The sequence below is a fragment of the Nipponia nippon genome, unplaced genomic scaffold (assembly GCF_047370975.1).
Source record: "Nipponia nippon isolate SJK-2023a ecotype South Korea unplaced genomic scaffold, ASM4737097v1 scaffold_8, whole genome shotgun sequence".
Classification (NCBI taxonomy): domain Eukaryota; kingdom Metazoa; phylum Chordata; class Aves; order Pelecaniformes; family Threskiornithidae; genus Nipponia; species Nipponia nippon.
Window position 1 is genome coordinate 47,918,400 of NW_028262402.1, and position 18,071 is coordinate 47,936,470.

Below are 18,071 nucleotides of genomic sequence, written 5' to 3' on the forward strand. Positions count from 1 at the left end.
ACCCAGATGGTGTGTCATTCAAGGATCGGGCATGTTTCTGCTCTACATCTACACACTGGAGGAAGAAAGGAGGGCGCTACTGTCACTGAGCTTCCTGCTGCCATTTTTCACGGACGCTGAATGAAAAAAGAAGGTAGGAAGCAAGTTGTTGTCTGTTGCTCCTGCAATGGACACAATTTATCCTAAAGACAGACTGACACCTCCCCTGCCCAAATCTTTGTATTTCTGCTGAATGATGCTTCTACAAGGAAAGGTTGTTCCTACTGTAATTTTCTTTCCAGCTGGATTGTATTGAGGTATAAAGTACAACACAAAGGCACTTCTCAACATGCTGTGAAACAGTCACTTTATTTTTATCTATGAAATTTATTTTATTTATTTATGAAAGAAATGTAAAAACCATGTTTCATTTGTAGAAGGAACAACATGAGCTATAAACTGAGGGCAAGACTGGCCAACTGGTTGAGGGGTGCTCAGCTTGTAAATGTGAGTGAAGAGTCCTTCAGTATTCATATTATCCTGAGTATTGGTTCAGTTCAAGGACCAGACAGCATGAAACACTTCATTACTTTTACGTAGTATATTGTTCACCTGTAGGGTTTTTTTATTTACCTGAGGTTTCTGTTATTTAGGCTGTAAAGAACTGAGCTTTTTATACCATTTGCTTATGTACTTTCGATGTGTTCACTTCAAAATCACAGAGTTCTTATTCCTTATTACTGCATTTAACAATACTGTGAATGAGGAGGGAAATGCTTTCTTACACTCCAAGTGCTGTGTAAGTACAGGGTTTATTTCATGTATTTCCACATTTCGTCTTGTTTGATCATCCCTGTGAATCTTCTACATAGCACATTCAAAATCTGACTCACTCAGATGTCAACAAAGTGCTGGGAAAATTCCTGTTATCAAATGGTAAGGCGGCAGATGACCATAAAAAGCCAAAATGTTTCCACTAAAAGCAGTAGCCTCAATCTCCCTTACACTTTGGGAGCAGAGGCTTTGCATTTAGAAACACGTGGCATCAGCTCTGAGAAGGTTCACTGTAATTTTCTAAAATTAAGTACAAAGGAAAAACTTAATTCCACCGTTTCATTTAATTTTAACATTAAATTCTGTGTGTGGGCAAATGGGATTAGTTACCTTAATCAGCATTAAACTATAATTTCCAAAACCCTGAAAAGGTGGAGGGAAGGAAGTAATATCAGGGGACACTTTCATGGATCTTTGTTTCAAAATACAGACATTACATGCTAAGCATGGTCATAATACAAATTGTGGCTCTGCCACTGCCTGACTAAATGAGTTCCAAAGTCCTAATCTCTCTCTCTCTCCCTCAACATCCTCATCTGCAAAACTGTAATAATATTTCCTTACTTCAGAGAAATGCGGTAAAGATTATTTAGTAAAATGTTTGCTCAGAGTTCAGAAAATACTAAGCATTAGCATTATATTATATTATAAATTATGTGCTAATTTCTCTTAAGCTGCAGTAAAGCCTGAGTGAAGTGCTTTGTACGATATCCTCACTGTGCACTTCTGTAGTTAATTTTGGATAAGGTTATTTACATAAGGGCACTGTATTGTAAAAGAATCACTCATAGCTTAGCATCTTCTTTTTAAACTATTACTTGTTAGCTCTGCTAGCATGACACTGATTATTAAGAAATCCAACTGCATGTCAAGTAGTAGTCCCTATACTTACAAAAACATATAGATTATCTCTAAGAATTATTTATTGCTGCTTTTTGCTTTCCAAACTTTGGTTGAGAAAACTTGTGCAGAACTCTCCCTGCAGTTAAGGACCATGCTAGAAACCGGTGACAGAAACGGAATGAGGAAATTATTATTTCCTACAATTCTAGCTCAGCAAACACTGAGCAGGGGACCATGTCACTCCTCATTAAGACAGAATGTGCTCCATTGCCACAAGCACATGGATAAATGCTGTCTTGGAAAAGGACCATAAATAGACATGATTTGTCAGCGTCCCTTAGACACGTTATTTGGATTCACATAACACCTCAACCAAACCACACAGAGTTCTGTGTCTGTTAGCTAGTGGTGACTGACCTCATGCCACTGACCTCATGCCACTCACCACTCTAATGGTCCACCCCTCTTTATTAAGCGGTTATTTTACAATATATGCAAAAGCATCTAAAAAGCAACCCCCTCCTTCCCAAGCCCTCATGAGATGTGGCTGATTAGCAGTCATCCCCAGTTTTCATTCAGTCATCTTGTGTAAATGCTTTTCTGCATGCTGTCCAGAAAGCACACATGCTGCCTTGTGAGAGATTTCTGATTTCATAGATGTTGAATACCCCATCACTTCTAGCTTGCAGCATGAAGCTCTTCCTTGGCCAAAGCAGCTAGTCCTCAGGTGCTTTGTGAAGAAGTCTGGGCATCATATTTCCTAAAACTGTGGTTACGAAAAGATTCCCTGCAATGAAATGGATCCATAAATAAAGCTGGCAAATGAAAAAGAATCCAAGAAATACCTGCCTTGTGAAAAGGAGCAGCTGACAAATCATCAGCTGAAACATGTTATGTGTTGGCAGGTCAGAGGCATATTCCTTCTTCTGCTCCCACCCCACACTGGACACAGTGGCTTTGTGTGGAAGCGTATATTCATAAGTAAAGGACATAAGTTAAGACTCTTCTGCCTCAGTCATGGGACTAAGCCGGATTATGTTGTCTGGGACTGAAAGGATCACTCTCACTTCATGCTGACTAAGATCACCTGGTGCTTTGTGTTCAAAACAAACATATACCTGTTCTATCTCCTTCCTGGCTTCACATGTTGAAGAAATGGCAAGATGTTTCCAATATCTTTTCATTAGGGTGAGGGGGAAGTCTTCTTTAACAGTGCATTAAGATGACATAAATCCCCCACCCCAGGAATAAGAAGCAGCTTGAGAAACGCAGTTAATACTACATTCAGCTCCAGCGGAAGTCATCAGACTTCTTTAATCAAGTATGAAGTTGGCAGTGTATATTATAGCCTGGTTTTAGCTGCCAGTAGAACTGCCTTTCTTCCTCGCACAAATGGCATCTTTTTATATAGCTACGACAGATTGCCCTGCCCTAACTGTACCTTGTGCTATGGACTTTCACTACAGGTTTGTACAGCTCTGGGATCTTCCTCTCAATCATGGGCCTAAGGTTCTCCTTCAGCTTCCCGTAGTTCTTTCTGAGCTCTTGCTGATATTCCCGCTGGTCAGCAGTAATAAGGCGCTTGTTTTTCTCCACTGCTTCACCACACCTAGGCAAAAGGAAAGAAAAAAAGGCATGACGTGTACCACCTATTTCTGTTAAACTCATTAACTTTGTGTTAGGTAATCTGAATGGCCAAGCATCCAGCTCCTCTGGGCTAGGCATTCCTCTGATAACTTGTGAAGTCCAAAATGATAATGAACTAATAAGAAACCTCTTTCTTTTCCAAGTACACAAATTGAGGTGATATTTTTAAGACAGTAGAAATGCATGAGCTAATAAAAAAGCAAATTTAATGACTGCAGAATACTGAGCTACCTGCCTACTTACTGTAAAGAGATGCAGTGACAACAGCAGAGAGTAGACGCTGTATGTTCTGCATAAGGCTCATTTTTATTTAACTCAAATTTATCCCTCAGCAATTACACTTTGTTTGGACTAAAGAGATGAGTATCTTGTTAAGTGAATATGCTTGTAAAGATTTTTTTAGTGTCTACCACTACCAACGTGTCTGCTGACAGATAGGGTCAAATGTTTTCTTATGAAAACCTTCCTACATAAAAATGCCATTTTATTAAAAACAAAATCAAGGCAATAGTCTGAAATGCTTGATTTCTGTGAAATGTCAAAAGATCAAACAAATGGAAGACCTTAAATTGTACATACTTAGTTTGAAGTGTTAAAATTTGCTCCCATTTGGGATGCAAAGCCTACCAAAGCATTGACCATGAAGTGGAGAAACGAAGTCTGGACCAAGTGTCTAAAGCGTGAGATGCCAGGGTTCATGATGCTAACTTGCATAATTAATTACACAGTAATATTAGCGTTGCATTATTGCGATTATTTGCTTTATTGATGCAATTCAGCATTTCAAGTTTGTTTTACTGACCTCATTATAAACTCTTTGAAGCACAACCTCAGCTTGTTGTGATGTCGATAAAGTTTGGGGTCTGCTGGAATTTCAGCCAGGAACACTTGCGCTACCTCTAGCGGTCCCTTATAGGAATAACATAGGAAAACGTCAAACACACCTGCTTAAACTGAAAACAGACCACATGTTTGATTAAGCTGTTTGTTATTTCATGAGCGGAATTATGAAAGAAAAGAAAACTATGCATAGACACCACAACAGGATGGTTCTTTGCTCCTTTTTCCCCCCCAGTTTTTCCTTCGGCAAGCAGAGTTTTTGCCCATCATATTTCATTCCCTCCTGTTTTTATTTTTCCTCCAGCCCCACAAAAAAGGGAACAGATGAATTCTCCTCAGCAGAGAAGAGCTGGGATAGCTCTACTACCAAACCTGGTTACATGAGAGAAACACAGCTTCCACGTGTGGCATTCCAAAACCCCAAAGGAGTTAAATAAGCCCAGCGCAGAAAAGGACCACTCTTTCCAAAGCTTACAACAATGTGTTACTTCAGACTAGAGGCTTTCATTGATGAAGAGTATTTAGGCATTCAGCAAAGAAACCAAGCTGTGTGAAATTGTGGATAATGCCAAGTTTTCTCTCAGTTATGTCTGCATTCTTTCATTTTAATTTTTTTTAACTGCCTTTTTTTGTTAGCAGACATATTTATGTTATAATTATTGCATCTCAACTTTCCTTTAGGGCACTCAGGTCTTGACTTAATGTATTTTCTGTGAAGCTCTGAGTTTGTGGTGGTCCCACAGCAGAATTGTTATTATTAATCCCATTCCCTAAGGATATACCTGGAGTGGACAAAATGGCTGAGACGGCTAGTGTGCTAGAAATGGAAAATCCTTGGATGCATTCACAAGGCTTCTTGAGTTTCTGCACCTACAACCAAGACAGCACTTCCACAAGCACTTTCACCAAAAGCACACCTAATGAACAGTATACAATGACTAAATATCAAGGGATGAAGTTTAAATGCACATTGTGACTAAATGTGTCTGATTAGATGTACTCTACTTCCAGTGCAAGAGATGAGAGCGACTGAAAAAGAAAGCACAATGAGAGAAGTATGCAGAAACTCTTCATCTCGCTTATTTGGATCCCTTACCTGATTTACAGTGGCTCCAACTGAGCCCTGCAAAACCATCTGGAGCATTTTGGCATCTGGTGGTTCTTGGTTGGTGGCTGCAGTTAGTTCCTGTGTTTTTTTCCGCATATCTTCAATTGCAACTTCAATTGGGGTTAAAATAAACTAATTGTAAGGGAAGAAAAGATGCCTCATTACCTGAATCATGCATGCAGTTGACATGTTCTAAATCTGGCAATACCACTGTCATTCTATCATGCAGTAGTTGTGAAACCCAGGAAGACTGTTCAATCTAAATGTCATCTTGGTAGATGCTGCATCTGATCCAAAGCTCTTTGACATCTTATCTTTTGCAAGAATAGGATGTGGATCTGACTCCTTGTTTGCATAAATTCATTATTATTCTAAGGTACTGACTTCATATCTGAAATGGTTTTGCACTTTCTACCTTCATAAAGCTTCCCTGTCTCTAAACCAGCTCTGAGCCTACTTTAGTTCTTTGACTGTACTTATCAACTAGAAGTACAGCCATAAACAGAGCTCCACACATCCTCCTACACAGCATTACAACCAGGAGGTCAAAAGAAGAATATACACTCACTATCCTCTCTTCTCCATAGTAAATACCCATCTTGCCTTTGTCTACCCATTCTATGCCATTCCTATTTATGAGAGTAATATGTCTGAGAAATTCAGCCTTCTTTTTTTCTGGCAAGCATGGAATCTCAAAATCTTCCCACCCAGAGACTCCTTCAGCACCTGAGAAATTAGATCTATCCTCAAAACCCAATTACCTCTTCTTTTTGGATTACATTAATTCTAGTTTTGATGTAGGGGAAAGCATGCATTGTGGTTAGGATGGTGTTCCTCTTGTATTGCTCGCTAAGCTCTCCTCTGGGGCGCCCATCCATGGTGAAAGGCGTAGTGTACATGAAGCGACAGAGGTTGAAGTTCTTCTCAAAATAGGTTACCCTGTCTTTCATCTCATACTCATCAAAATACGGCTCCACAAAAGTAATTTGTATGTATGCCTGAGAAAAGAGGGAAGAACCATTAGAGTACTTTACAACCGAAGAAGTGTAAAAGGCCTATGTGAAATATTTCATTGTTCACATTGGCTAAGCATGGTCTGGAAGAGCACAGAGCTGCAAATCGTTCAGGGCTCCTTCTCTTCTTCAGAGCTGACAAAACTTGCATCTGGGGATGGCATAGCTTAACCCTGGGGATCAGAGCCAGAGCAGGGACCAGAGATCAGAACTTCTAATTTCCACAGTCTGTGACAAGCTACCAAACTAAGCCTTCCACAGAAGCTTTAAGGATATCCCTGGGCACAGAGTTACAGCCAAGTTGGGTTTTTTTTTTTGGTGCCTTAATGTTCGAGCATAAAAGTTTCAAGGGGATCCCCCTCTTCCTTTCTCTTCTGTGAAAAAGCACTCGACACTCTCAGTAGTACTTGCTCTACCTTATTGGGATCCAGCTTTCTTTTGTCTACAGGAGCAGAGTCCTTAATCACTTCCACAGCATCCTCTCCAAAACACTGGCCATAAAATCCCTGGAAAGGAAATAGAATTATCACGCAGTGTTTTTAGTCCTTAATACAATGAGAGTGATCTGTATGCCTCTCGGAGAAAGGAATGACCATGACAACTTCTGGGCTCTGTCCAGTCAGTATACTGCTTCATGAACCACTGCTGGCCAGGGTAAGGCATCTTCCGACAAAGATCAGTGTGAGCTGCTCACAGAAAAGCAAAACTCGAGGTAAAGCGATCAGAAGGGAATATTGCAGTTCCATGAAAAAGCTGAAAAGATACCAAAGCAAGTATCTGACATGGTCAAATCAAGCCATTCAATATATTACAGGCCTGTCCATAAGAGACATGGCCTCAAAAGAATGGATCACTTTCATCATTATGCTGTAAAAAGAGCTACAATGGAAAGGATATACACAAATGAAATCACCTATGGTACAAATCAGTTTGTTACTGATTTTTATGTAGCAATAATACTATTAGAACTGTGTGGGTTCATTAGAAAGTATAAAATAACATTGGAGATCATATTACCTCTAATCTGTGAGAAATCTCAGGAAGTTTGGTAATTGCAGGCTCCTTATAAACAAATTCCTGTTCATCCAAGTCCCCAAATTTGGATCCATAGAAACCAACACGGAAGTAAGTTCCAAACATACGCTTTTGACCCTAATTGGTAAAAAGAAAGAGGAAATTTATAATTACTTATTTTTTTATATCAACGTTGTAGTATTTGGATGCCTTTTTTCCCAGCTGATGTATAAGAAAACCCACTAATCCTACATTTCGCCTATTTCAGAGCCAGTTCTATGTATCATCATGGATTAGAAGCACATATTCATGAAGGAAAGCATACAAATTAAGGGATATTTGACTGAAATCTAACTTAAAATTTAGGCTAATCATGAATTGACTTTTGCAAAACAAAATAACATTATTCTTTAATTCCACTGGATACACATTAATAAAATTAAAATTTTGCAACGAAGATTAATAAGAATTTGAAACTGACTAGACTCAGAAATAAGATTCTTCTGGAGAAGAAGAAGGAAAGGGGTAGTATGAGTGCTGAGAACTTAGCAAGGCTTTTGTATTTTTTCTGTTTTATAACTGAAAACACTAGTTAATTGACAATAACATTATTTTTCTTAAGTAGATGTGGCCAGGTGAAATCATGCACCTTCTTATTCTAAGTTTGACCTGTTCAGCTATTTTTCTGTAACTCTAACCCACTTTTATATTCATCTCTGCTTTTTCCTGCAGAGAGGATAGAGCCTCTTTTCACTGTAGACTGCCCTTTGTAGGTAGGCCAAAGCAGATGGAAGCTTTTGTTAGAAAAAGGAAATTGATATATTTCACATGAACAGTTTTATTATCACTAGTCTTAAACAAACAGTGCAACCCAGCAATGTGTCTTGCTAGCAGTGCCTTGCCTCATGAGTACCTTATTAATAATGCTGTCAAAGGCCTTCTGTAGCTTGCTGTGTGTCAAGGTGAGCTTCCTGAAGTCTCGATGTGCTTCCAGTATGGGGATGACAATTTTGTACACCTCATTCACAGTTTCATACAATCCCCCCTTGGAAGGAAAAGAAAGAAAAAGGAAAAAAAAAAACAGAAGAAAAGAAATGAGTCCTCATGCACTCTGAAAAGATACCAGATCTCCATTAATGGCCTAGCTGAAAAGGGGATTGATGGGACTTGTCTTTTAATCTGCTGTGTTGCTTGTTTTAGCTTTCTAAAACCTGGTAATTGTAAATGGGTAGTTCTGAGCTGCAAACAACAAACTGGATCTAATTTCAATCTCTGATCTGTTGGGGTGTCAAGCCCAAATTTCTGTGTAAAGCACCTGGTTTCTACTTAGGGGCTAGAAGAGTTAGAAACGCAGGTGAGCAGAAGGAAATGGATTTGTTTAGCACGTATGGTTCAGGGCAACCAGAGCTGCATCTGGACAAAAGGAACCCAAATGCTATCTTCAGAGATGCTAAATCATATACCCTCTTTAGCACTACAGCAATATGATGAGCTACTGGAGTACTAACATCATGACTCTTTACACGGTAAGTGTAGATTATGAGGCTGGTGGCTTTCTAAAATCTATAGTTTAAGCAACATCTTTTTCTTAAATGTACTACCCCATGAAAACACGAACCAAAAGGCTTGATTCATGCCTGGGACAATCACTTTCTGCTGATGCTGCCTGTAGTCTGCACAGTAGAGGTGGATATATGGCTAAGCCAGGCTACCTGAGAAGCCTAGCTTAGCCAACCTGGCTGAGGCAGGGCTGTGCCAGCCATAATATGTGTCTCTGCTTTGTGCTGTTTGCAGATCTGTGGAGCCTGGTTTAGCAGTAAGACTTTGTTTCTTCATGTGCAGGAAAGCAAGCTATGGATATCTGGCCCAGGTAGCTCCACTCCATCTCCCAGTGATTTTGGCCCTCACTCACCGTGCCAAAGAGCTCTGCTGCTTGTTCCAGCAGCCCTACCAGGCCACTTTCTGAGAAATACCTCCCAGAACATATACCATCTTCATCTGGAGACAAAACATCATCTGAAACAGCAGATTCCTCCAGCACATTGGATGAAATGTTCTAAAATACATCAGAGCAGAGAAATGAGAAACCTAGATCAACAGTCTATCATAAAGATCGAGGAAGAAACAGTTTCAACATATTTATATGATGGGAAGAAGAATGAGATTATACAAGTGCAGCCAGGGGATACACAGTTAAATTCCATTTAGAAGTGAATGTAAGATCACAAATCTCTGCAGATGGCTACAAGGATCCTAAACTTTCTTTCTCGCCTCAGGTTTAAAAGGCAGACTCCTGTAGGTTGCTAACTGGCCTCCCTCTGGTGGCTGGATTTCCATGAAGCTGCAATGAGCTCAAATCTCCCGTGCTGCAGGGGTCACACCCAATGTGCCTTCCCACTGCTGGTGCCTGGGGGTGGGAAATTCCAAGCTGCACCCCAGACCTCCTGCCACCTGCTTGAAGAAGCTGAACTTTCAAGTTGTTGATTTGACTTTTGCAAGCAGAGGAGAAGTAGGACATAGACAATATTGCTCTGAAAACTGCAATAATTGAATGCTGCTTCTCGTTTCAGCCTCTGCCGTATTGCACCTTGATCCTGCAGAATTTACTCAGTTTCGTGTTAAAGTTAGTGATCTTATTGTGTGTTTAAATAAAACTAGATAAAGTACAGTGTCAGTCACTCTTTGAGATTCTAGACCATGAAATAACATGTCTACAGTTCTTCAGGATCCCTTTGAATAAATGACACTGGGTAGAGTCAACATTAAAAATTTTATAATACATCGAAATACATGTAAACGAACATTAAAATATGTGTATATACAGTATGGAACCAGCATATGTAACTTTCAACAGCAGCAGAAATGCTAAGCTTCAATTTGCTAGTAATTAAAAGGAGTTAAGTTAGTGTCATAGTGTCTCACTTCAGCAAAAACCGGCAACGACAATCTGTCTGAGTGCAGGATAGATGCCAGCTGGCTAGCTAGCCGAGTCCTTAAAGACATCTTTATAAAATGGCAGAGGCACTGAGGGCTGTTACTACTGATCAGATTTCAGCATTGGCACCACACATCACTAGCAACATGGGACTTTCCCCCTCAGGTTTTGTGGATGTATTTATTTCTCCATGGGTGAAATTTGCTCCAACCATGCTGCCATCACAGTGCCTAGTCTGCATATCACATAAGTTCCACTGGAAGGGTGAGCATGAAGCTCAGGACAGCATTTGCAGGAGTTAAGAATATGTCTGAATTTCAGCCAGAGGGAAAACTGACGCACGTTTTAGCACACCCATGCCACTTTTTACCTACCAGTCTCATTGAAGATAGTGACTTCAACCAGAGTTAGCCTCCCTGGCACATACTTAGGGCAACTCATACAACCCATGCTGCAGCTCAGTTTCTGGTTTTCCCTTTCTGTTAACAGTAGCCATTAAAGACTTTTCACAGAATGGCATGTGGCTTTTGGTGGCTTTTTTTTTTTCTTTGTAGCAAAGGGAAAAGAGTCCAGAGGAGTGATTTATTTTTGAAAGTAACCAAGAAAGTCACAGACACCAATTATCTCTTCTTCGCCTTTAATCCTGTAATAACTGTCAGGTATGTATTTCCAAGTTTTACAGTTCACGCACTCTAGTAGGAGAGAGCCTTCATGACATATTCCTGGTGCTTGCATGATCTTTTGCAAAGTGGACATGCGTCACCCACCTTTTGCCTTCATCTACCTTTGCTATTGAATAATTTTATATGTCCCTCATATAATAAAGTCAATACACAAGTTACCATGTATATCACCAGCAATTATTTTGGACCTCACAAGCCTAGTTTTCTTCAAGGAAAAGAAACACTTGTGTAAACTCAAGTGGATTTACTGTGATCCCCAGCCCTTATCACCATGTTAGATGTGGCTAGGGTAGCCTGCAACCTAAATCCCCAAAACAGCACAGTTGAATTAGGCTACTGCTGAGCCCAGGCTCATTAGCCCTGTGCCTCAGCAGGTAGACAAACACACTAAGTCCTCGTCTGTGGTAATATAAAGTGGCTTTAAAGTCAGTCCATATGCAATTCATACTCTCTCTACGTCTGCCTTATCACTTGCAAAGGGGATTTAGCGTAAACACAACTTAAGTTCGAAGAGAATGTCACTGAAAATGATCCTGTTCTGATTTCAAGGGATAGTTTTGATTGCACAGAGGAAAGCGTACCCAGTTTTGTCTGGCACAGTGTAAGGAAAAGTGTTACTCTACTGACAATCAGTTTTCTGGACACTGACAGAGTCACTACAGAAGACCTAGTTTAACTGATTTAATCCTTTGCTGCCTCATTTTACTCATTTGTAAAAAGGAGATAACACTTTGCTCATCCAGAATAATCTTTTTTTATACACACTATTATCTCCCTCAATTCCACAACTAAATGTATATCATCAATATTAGTTAATTTCATATGTGGGCTAAATGAAGAAATGGACACAGAGTGAGATCTGGAACGCCAGGTAAAGCTGAGACAGTCTTGAGTAGTGTTTCTTTTAACAAGGTCATCTGAACAAGATCTTCACAGGTGCTACAAAACACAAACCTGTGTGTAAATCCTCTTGAAAGGCTTCGTAAAAATGCAAAATTATTAATAGCTAATAATAAAAATTAAAATTAAAACAATTAATTATTGTTATTAAGCAAACTGAAACTCAAAATTATGCTGTCAGATAAAGAGTTGTGCAATTTGGTTTCTGGTCATTAAGGCATTTCATTACCTCTCTCCTATGAAGCAACTGTTACTTTGGCAAACATGTATTTACACAGTCTCTCTTTGATGGGAGAGATTGATTTGTGGCTTTTAAACTTCTAAGGTTTTGCTTGCCTAGTGCCTTGTAGAATAGACTTCAGTTCTCTAAAATAACTGGAAACATACCCATTCATGGCAATCTGCATAAACTGGGAGTGATGGAAGGAGGAATTACATTAGGGTCAAGTGTGTGAGATTACAAGCATTCAAGGCAGCCTGGGAGCAGGAGGACATTGGGAAGCCTATATCTAAATGGTGATAGTATGTAACAAGCAGGGAGAAAAGAAGAAAATAGAAGTAATGAATGGAAGTTAGAAGTTAGCAAGTATACAAAACTGATAAGGGATGCAAAATGGCAGAAGTATAAATCCATGGTCAGTTTAGCCAGTAAAAAGAGCATATACAGCTATCTTAAGAGTAAAGGAATTTAAGAATAACACTAGTCCATCACCTGATTGCTAAGGTGGAATTACTAATGCCCAACATACTAAGCTCAATGCAAAATGCTAAGTGGTTCAATCATGTTCACATTTACTCTTCTGAAGGGAAAAAAACGCCAGGTGGTATGGTTATATCAAGGGATACTGAATGTACCAACTACTAGTGTTAGCCATTTCAAAATCATCTGGACCATAAAATGTGCTCCTCAACAGTTTAAAAGAGCTACGCAAAAGGGTATTCAGGCAGTGACTACTGAGTTGTCATATGTTTTAGAAAACTGGGGAAGTTCCAAAGGAGGAAATATGCTTTGGGGACCACATTTTTTTAAAAGTAAACAAGATGAGCAGGTAGTGGTAGGCTTATCAGTCTGCATCCAGGACAAAGTGGTGGAAATACTGATACAAAATTTTACTAAGGAAAAAATTAAAGGTATTGTAATTAATCTGAATCAACACCAGACTACAGAAACGTGATACTTCGAAATATATTACAATCTCATAAAGGCAGTAACACCCAAACAGTAGATGTCTATACAACATCTGAGTTGATTTTGTAAAATATTTCCACTAATTAGTTGGAATGATTCATAACCATTGCAGCAAACACTCTGTAAATGAACAATGGTCTTCACTGGTCTTAAAGAATAGTGATAAAGGAGGAATCATCAACACATGGGAATATTTTAAGGGTTCAGCTGTTTCTATTTTTAATACTGTGTGAAAAAAAGCAGTAAAATCACTGAATTTGCACATGAATTCAGTTCAGGTAAGGGTAACCAAAACTGCATAATCTGATAAACTACGTATATATATCTGCATTTCAAAATGTCTAACTCTACCAAGAAACAGTTATGCTTTCATCTATGTGATGTAGAAAAGAAGGGCGAAAAACAAAACCCAAGAAAACTCTCTGGAAAAGATCAATGTATCACTGCGTAAAGAGCTCAACAAAACCAAAAGAATCAGTGGAGTCTTTGGAGAGATAAATTGAGAGATACTTCCCAGGCTTAAAGAATTTATGGGACATTTTTACTTGACTTTGATGTGCCTGCCTCTAGACTATGGTGATTGTGTCATTCATCAGTCAAAAGGGTTCTGGCTAGTAACTGGAGGACAGTCAAAGTATTGGAGAACATGCCTAAAAGAACAGAGTAGCTCCAATTACCTAGATTATGAGAAGGAAGTTTGAAAGATGCATCTGTCACAGTTCTAAGTAACAGCCCTAGGAAAAGGCATGTGATAATAGAGCGAACAAGAGATTATAGTATCCAACTGCTGGAAATAGAAGCTAGAGACAGCCAGATACTAAAGTACCAGTTTTCATCAGTAAGAATAAATCATCAGAACAACCTACCAAGAGTGGTGATGGATACTCTGCCATTGTAACTTTTCCTCCCCACACTTCTACTCTGCTTAACACAAGGAGGAATACACACACCTGAACAGGCTATCCCAGCCTCATGCTGTCAGAGCTTGGGAGTCTCTTCTTACCTGAAAGCTGACACTGCCCACTGGGAGGTAGTTTCGATCTTCAAGCATGCTGAGGTACTCTGCCACCAACGCTGCAGCATGAACCAGACACATAGCTGCTTCTGTGTAGCACTTCCTCTTGGTGTGCTTCTCTGCCATGTTCTGCAGCCAAGTCAGCCTCAAGTCAGGTGATGTCTGGTATCCTTTGGCAATTCTAACAACACAGGGCAGAAAGGAGGTGTGAACGATCACTTCTCAAATAACAGAAAGAACCTTTATAATTCTCCACCTGGGCTGAATGGAAGGAGACATCTCCGTCTTTATTCTGTATAATTCACTAAGTACAGGGCAAAAGAAATGGTTAGGCAGGCATAGGCAGGACACACAGTGGCTATGAGAAGAATAAAACTGCTGAACCCAAGACTCTTCAGTGTTCACCAGTCCCTGACTCCTATCTTTGCCCAAGTCTATGCCCATCTCCCAGTGGCTCCACTGCAACATGCTCAGTCCCACAGCTTGGGCCCCCTGCGACAGATCAGCTGTGCTAAAGTGGGAATGTACACAAACAGAACAGCTGGAGGGTTTGTCCGCAGCTTGTCCCTAAAACACAGTTCCTGTGCTCACCTCACTGCAGAACTTCCTCAGTAGCAGTTCTAAATGGATTCACCTGTACATGAGATCCATGAGCATCTCCGGATCTTCCTGAAATTCCCTCATTTTCACTGTATCTGACAGGATGCTGTTCAGATTACACAGCAGCTCCTCTACCTGCAGTAATACAAAGATCAACATGCATTTCTCAAGAGTTTATTTTTTCCCTTCTAGAAAAGTAACAGCGTCTTCACCAAATGATGTTACTCTCTTTTAGTTCCTCTTACCCAAGGAAATGTCAGGATGCTGAATTACTACAAGGTATGTTTTTCCAACTATTCAATGCAGCGAAGACTGCTGACATAGCCAAACGTATACACATATTTTAATTAATCAAAATGAGCTGGAATCCTTTGATCTGTTTATTTCTGAATGAAAAAAAAATCAAACCTATGTGCTAATGTTCAGCTTTAGTTAATCTGTGATCTGATAACAAAGCAGATGTTTTTGTAAGTCTTCAGCACAAGCTGAGTTTCTGTAAGAATTTTAGCAAAGTGTCTGACAGTTGTCTGAAATGTTTTCATTATTACTGCTGCCACCTTATGAATTGAAAAAGGGAGAGAAATTTCCATGATGCTACTTCTCTGAAAACATAATGAATCAAATTCCATCTTGGGAAACTCTTACAGAGTGCAGTTCCTGCTAGGGTCTAGAAGAAAGTTGTACACAAAGCTAAGAGATGATTCTCCTGTAATGTGATTTCAGTGGAACTTTCTTAAGAGTTTATTCTATGGAATTATGTCCTCCACTTCTTCGCCACTTACTGTTGTGTTAGAAATAAACTCATGCAATAACCCCTGCATCCTTATTTTCATTGCTTTGGAAGACCAAGATCTAGGACTTGCTCCAAGCACGTTCCTATGTGAAAGCTTCTGATAAAATCCACAGATGTCATAAAAGATTTGACCTGAATGGGAAATGGAGTTGCCTGCATATCCGCATCTTCCTCTGCATAGGCTAGGATGGTTCGTAAGGATCGTCGAAGGAATTCCTCATTAAAATCGGGTGATTTGCCAACCAGAGAGGCTAGTGACATGGTCACCTGCATCTTCACTCTTGCAAAATTCTTTCAGAAGAAAAAACAAAAACATGAGAGAATAATGACTGCACTGCACCATGCATATCAATTCACATATCTCTGTCTATTTTATAAACCAAACACACTTTCTCCTGTCCACACTGAGTGCGTTAAACTCACCGCTCACATGAGTGGCCTCTGGTGCATCAAAGCCAGTCCTGTTTTACCTGGTTAAGCCAAAGTTCCCTAATTCTGACATGTCTGTATTTTGGGGCAAGAATGTACCTTGGAATACATATGCTTGCTTGAGACAAGGGGAAGTCAGAAGCACCTCTTTCCCCCTCTGCACAGGCTGGTGGGTGTGTCGATCAGGCCACCCACAAAGGAGAAGAAGAGGAAGCAGGACTGGGAAAACATTCTGGAAAAAAGTCTGGGAAGCAAAATGCCTCTGAGGGCTTCATGTGGTGATGTACTATGCCTTGCTGATCGTGGTGTCCGAGAGGCACATTTTCCTCCTGCAAAGCCATCACTTTTTACATATTCAAGGCTTCTAAAGTAATAACTGGAGAAGAAAATGCTGTGCAAGATCAGATGCTGTCCAAAATGCTAATGCATATCCTTTCGTGCTAGGACATTGTGAACCTATATGCATAACATATGTATTTTGCTCCATATGTGTGGTGAGAAACAGAGCCTAGTCCTGAGACCAAGGGGCCAGTGAAGAATTCCCATTAATACAAGCATACAGTAGTTCTACTGAGGTTGTAATTGCATTAGAATAGAACTAGTCTAAGTAGTTCTGACACAGGAGTGAAAAAAAAAAAACCAACCATGACAAAATGAAGAGTATTGCTTATGCATTGTCCTTGTTATCAGAGGCCTAATTCTGTTCCATTTGAAGATGCATTTACAGATGTTGCAGTAAAAGTAATATTTTCCTAAACAAAATAATGAACAATAACTAAAACTACTTCCCCTCTACACTTCTAGCACTTCTTCTGGCTCAAATGTGCAAAACAGCATTACATATAACTATTTATCTGCAGGATGCGTTCCATTTGCTATCACAACTTCCATTTCAGTTTCAATTGATCACAAAAAAAGGTGGCACAAAACATACTGCTGCTGGCAAAATCTTACACTGGTAGAACTGAAGCTGTATCTCATGAGGAGATAAAGAGTGGCACAGGCTTGAGTCCGTGTAATATCTATGCTGCTGCTGCAGTGATGGAGAACTCTTTGACATAGGTCAGCACACTGTTCGACCTCCTCTTCAAAAAGGAAATCTCCAAACTAAGAGAAATAGAGAAGAAAACATTCATTACTCTCCTTTCTGGCCATTAAAACATCATTTAGCTTAGTGCACAAAAATCACAGGATTCAGATAAACACTGAAGTTTGCAAAAACTACATTTTATACTTTTTTTTAAGTTGGACTTCTGATTCCTGTGACACAATAGGTTCCATTTTCAAGCTTTTCTACAGAGAAGAAGGATTTGAAAATAGTCTTTGTGTTTAGAAAAAGAGCAGCAGAAAGAGAGAGAATAAAAAAATTTCTCAGAGTCCCATGTCTCCAGGAGCTTTTCAAAACATCAAATATTGCAAAATTCTTAGAAGCATGAAGAGTTGCTATTTTCAGAATATATAATTGTTGATGAAACATGCAAATACTTCCTTAAGCATAAAGAGCAATTACTAGTTTTTTGCATCAACGCCCTACCCTTCCCCAGCCCTCCAGCATGTTCTTCCTCCCACAGTGTGCCACAAAAATGCCATTGCCCAGCTTTCATGCCAGACCCTCCTTTACAGTGTCTCCAGAATGCACCTAGCAGAAAATAAACCCAGCGGACCGGATGTCTGTCCTAAGAAACTCTCACCGTAGACAGCACAGATGCACCAGTACCGTATGTGCATACATAGGACTGATAAAGGTGTGAGAGCAGAACACAGGATATTATTTCTCATTTGCAGGCCCATTTCCCAGTTCTGAACCTTTCCTCACTCCATTATCTCACTGTTTTATGTCTAATTTATATTACAAGCCTGCTGGCACAGGGTTCTATTATTTTTATTTGTAAAATACCATCTATATACCTACAGTGTAATAGAAATAATTGGAATGATTGCTTCATAAAATACAGAACTGAGTCAGCTTAACTAGAAGATCTATTTCAAGGAGAATAACGATTGCTTCACAAAATTCATTATTGTAATTGGAAGTTAGCTTTCAAAGATAAAGCACAATGAAAATATAATTATGAGTTTCATAACTACTCAGATATTCACCCTGTAATTAGGCTTTGTCAGCCAATCTGCATTTAACAGCAGACAGGTATTAATTGGACAGGAGTATCCTGTTTGTTATTTGCATTTTAGAATAGTTTAGGGGAAAAAAAAAAAATCATGGATTTTTCCTTTGTGGAACTGCTTTTCTT

The 18,071-nt window shown here is 39.5% G+C and overlaps 1 protein-coding gene across 5 annotated transcripts in view; it reads right to left on the bottom strand.

Annotated features, from left to right (window-relative positions):
* Nucleotides 1-329: 329 nt before the first annotated feature.
* DOCK8 (dedicator of cytokinesis 8) overlaps nucleotides 330-18,071 on the bottom strand; it is a 94,445-nt gene continuing 76,703 nt past the window's right edge. For 4 of the 5 annotated variants that reach the window (XM_087741486.1, XM_087741483.1, XM_087741484.1 and 1 more), the window contains 13 exons: nucleotides 16,777-16,929; nucleotides 15,526-15,684; nucleotides 14,635-14,735; nucleotides 13,989-14,181; nucleotides 9,191-9,334; nucleotides 8,192-8,323; nucleotides 7,282-7,416; nucleotides 6,681-6,770; nucleotides 6,013-6,249; nucleotides 5,240-5,383; nucleotides 4,106-4,212; nucleotides 3,098-3,265; nucleotides 330-2,443 (listed from right to left, as the gene is read on the bottom strand). In XM_087741486.1, the coding sequence (XP_087597612.1) occupies nucleotides 2,380-2,443; nucleotides 3,098-3,265; nucleotides 4,106-4,212; nucleotides 5,240-5,383; nucleotides 6,013-6,249; nucleotides 6,681-6,770; nucleotides 7,282-7,416; nucleotides 8,192-8,323; nucleotides 9,191-9,334; nucleotides 13,989-14,181; nucleotides 14,635-14,735; nucleotides 15,526-15,684; nucleotides 16,777-16,929 (1,827 nt within the window). In that variant the 3' untranslated portion in view covers nucleotides 330-2,379. Of the gene's footprint in view, nucleotides 2,444-3,097; nucleotides 3,266-4,105; nucleotides 4,213-5,239; nucleotides 5,384-6,012; nucleotides 6,250-6,680; nucleotides 6,771-7,281; nucleotides 7,417-8,191; nucleotides 8,324-9,190; nucleotides 9,335-11,711; nucleotides 11,836-13,988; nucleotides 14,182-14,634; nucleotides 14,736-15,525; nucleotides 15,685-16,776; nucleotides 16,930-18,071 lie in introns of those variants that run through there. The other variant, XM_087741487.1, reaches the window with a different exon arrangement.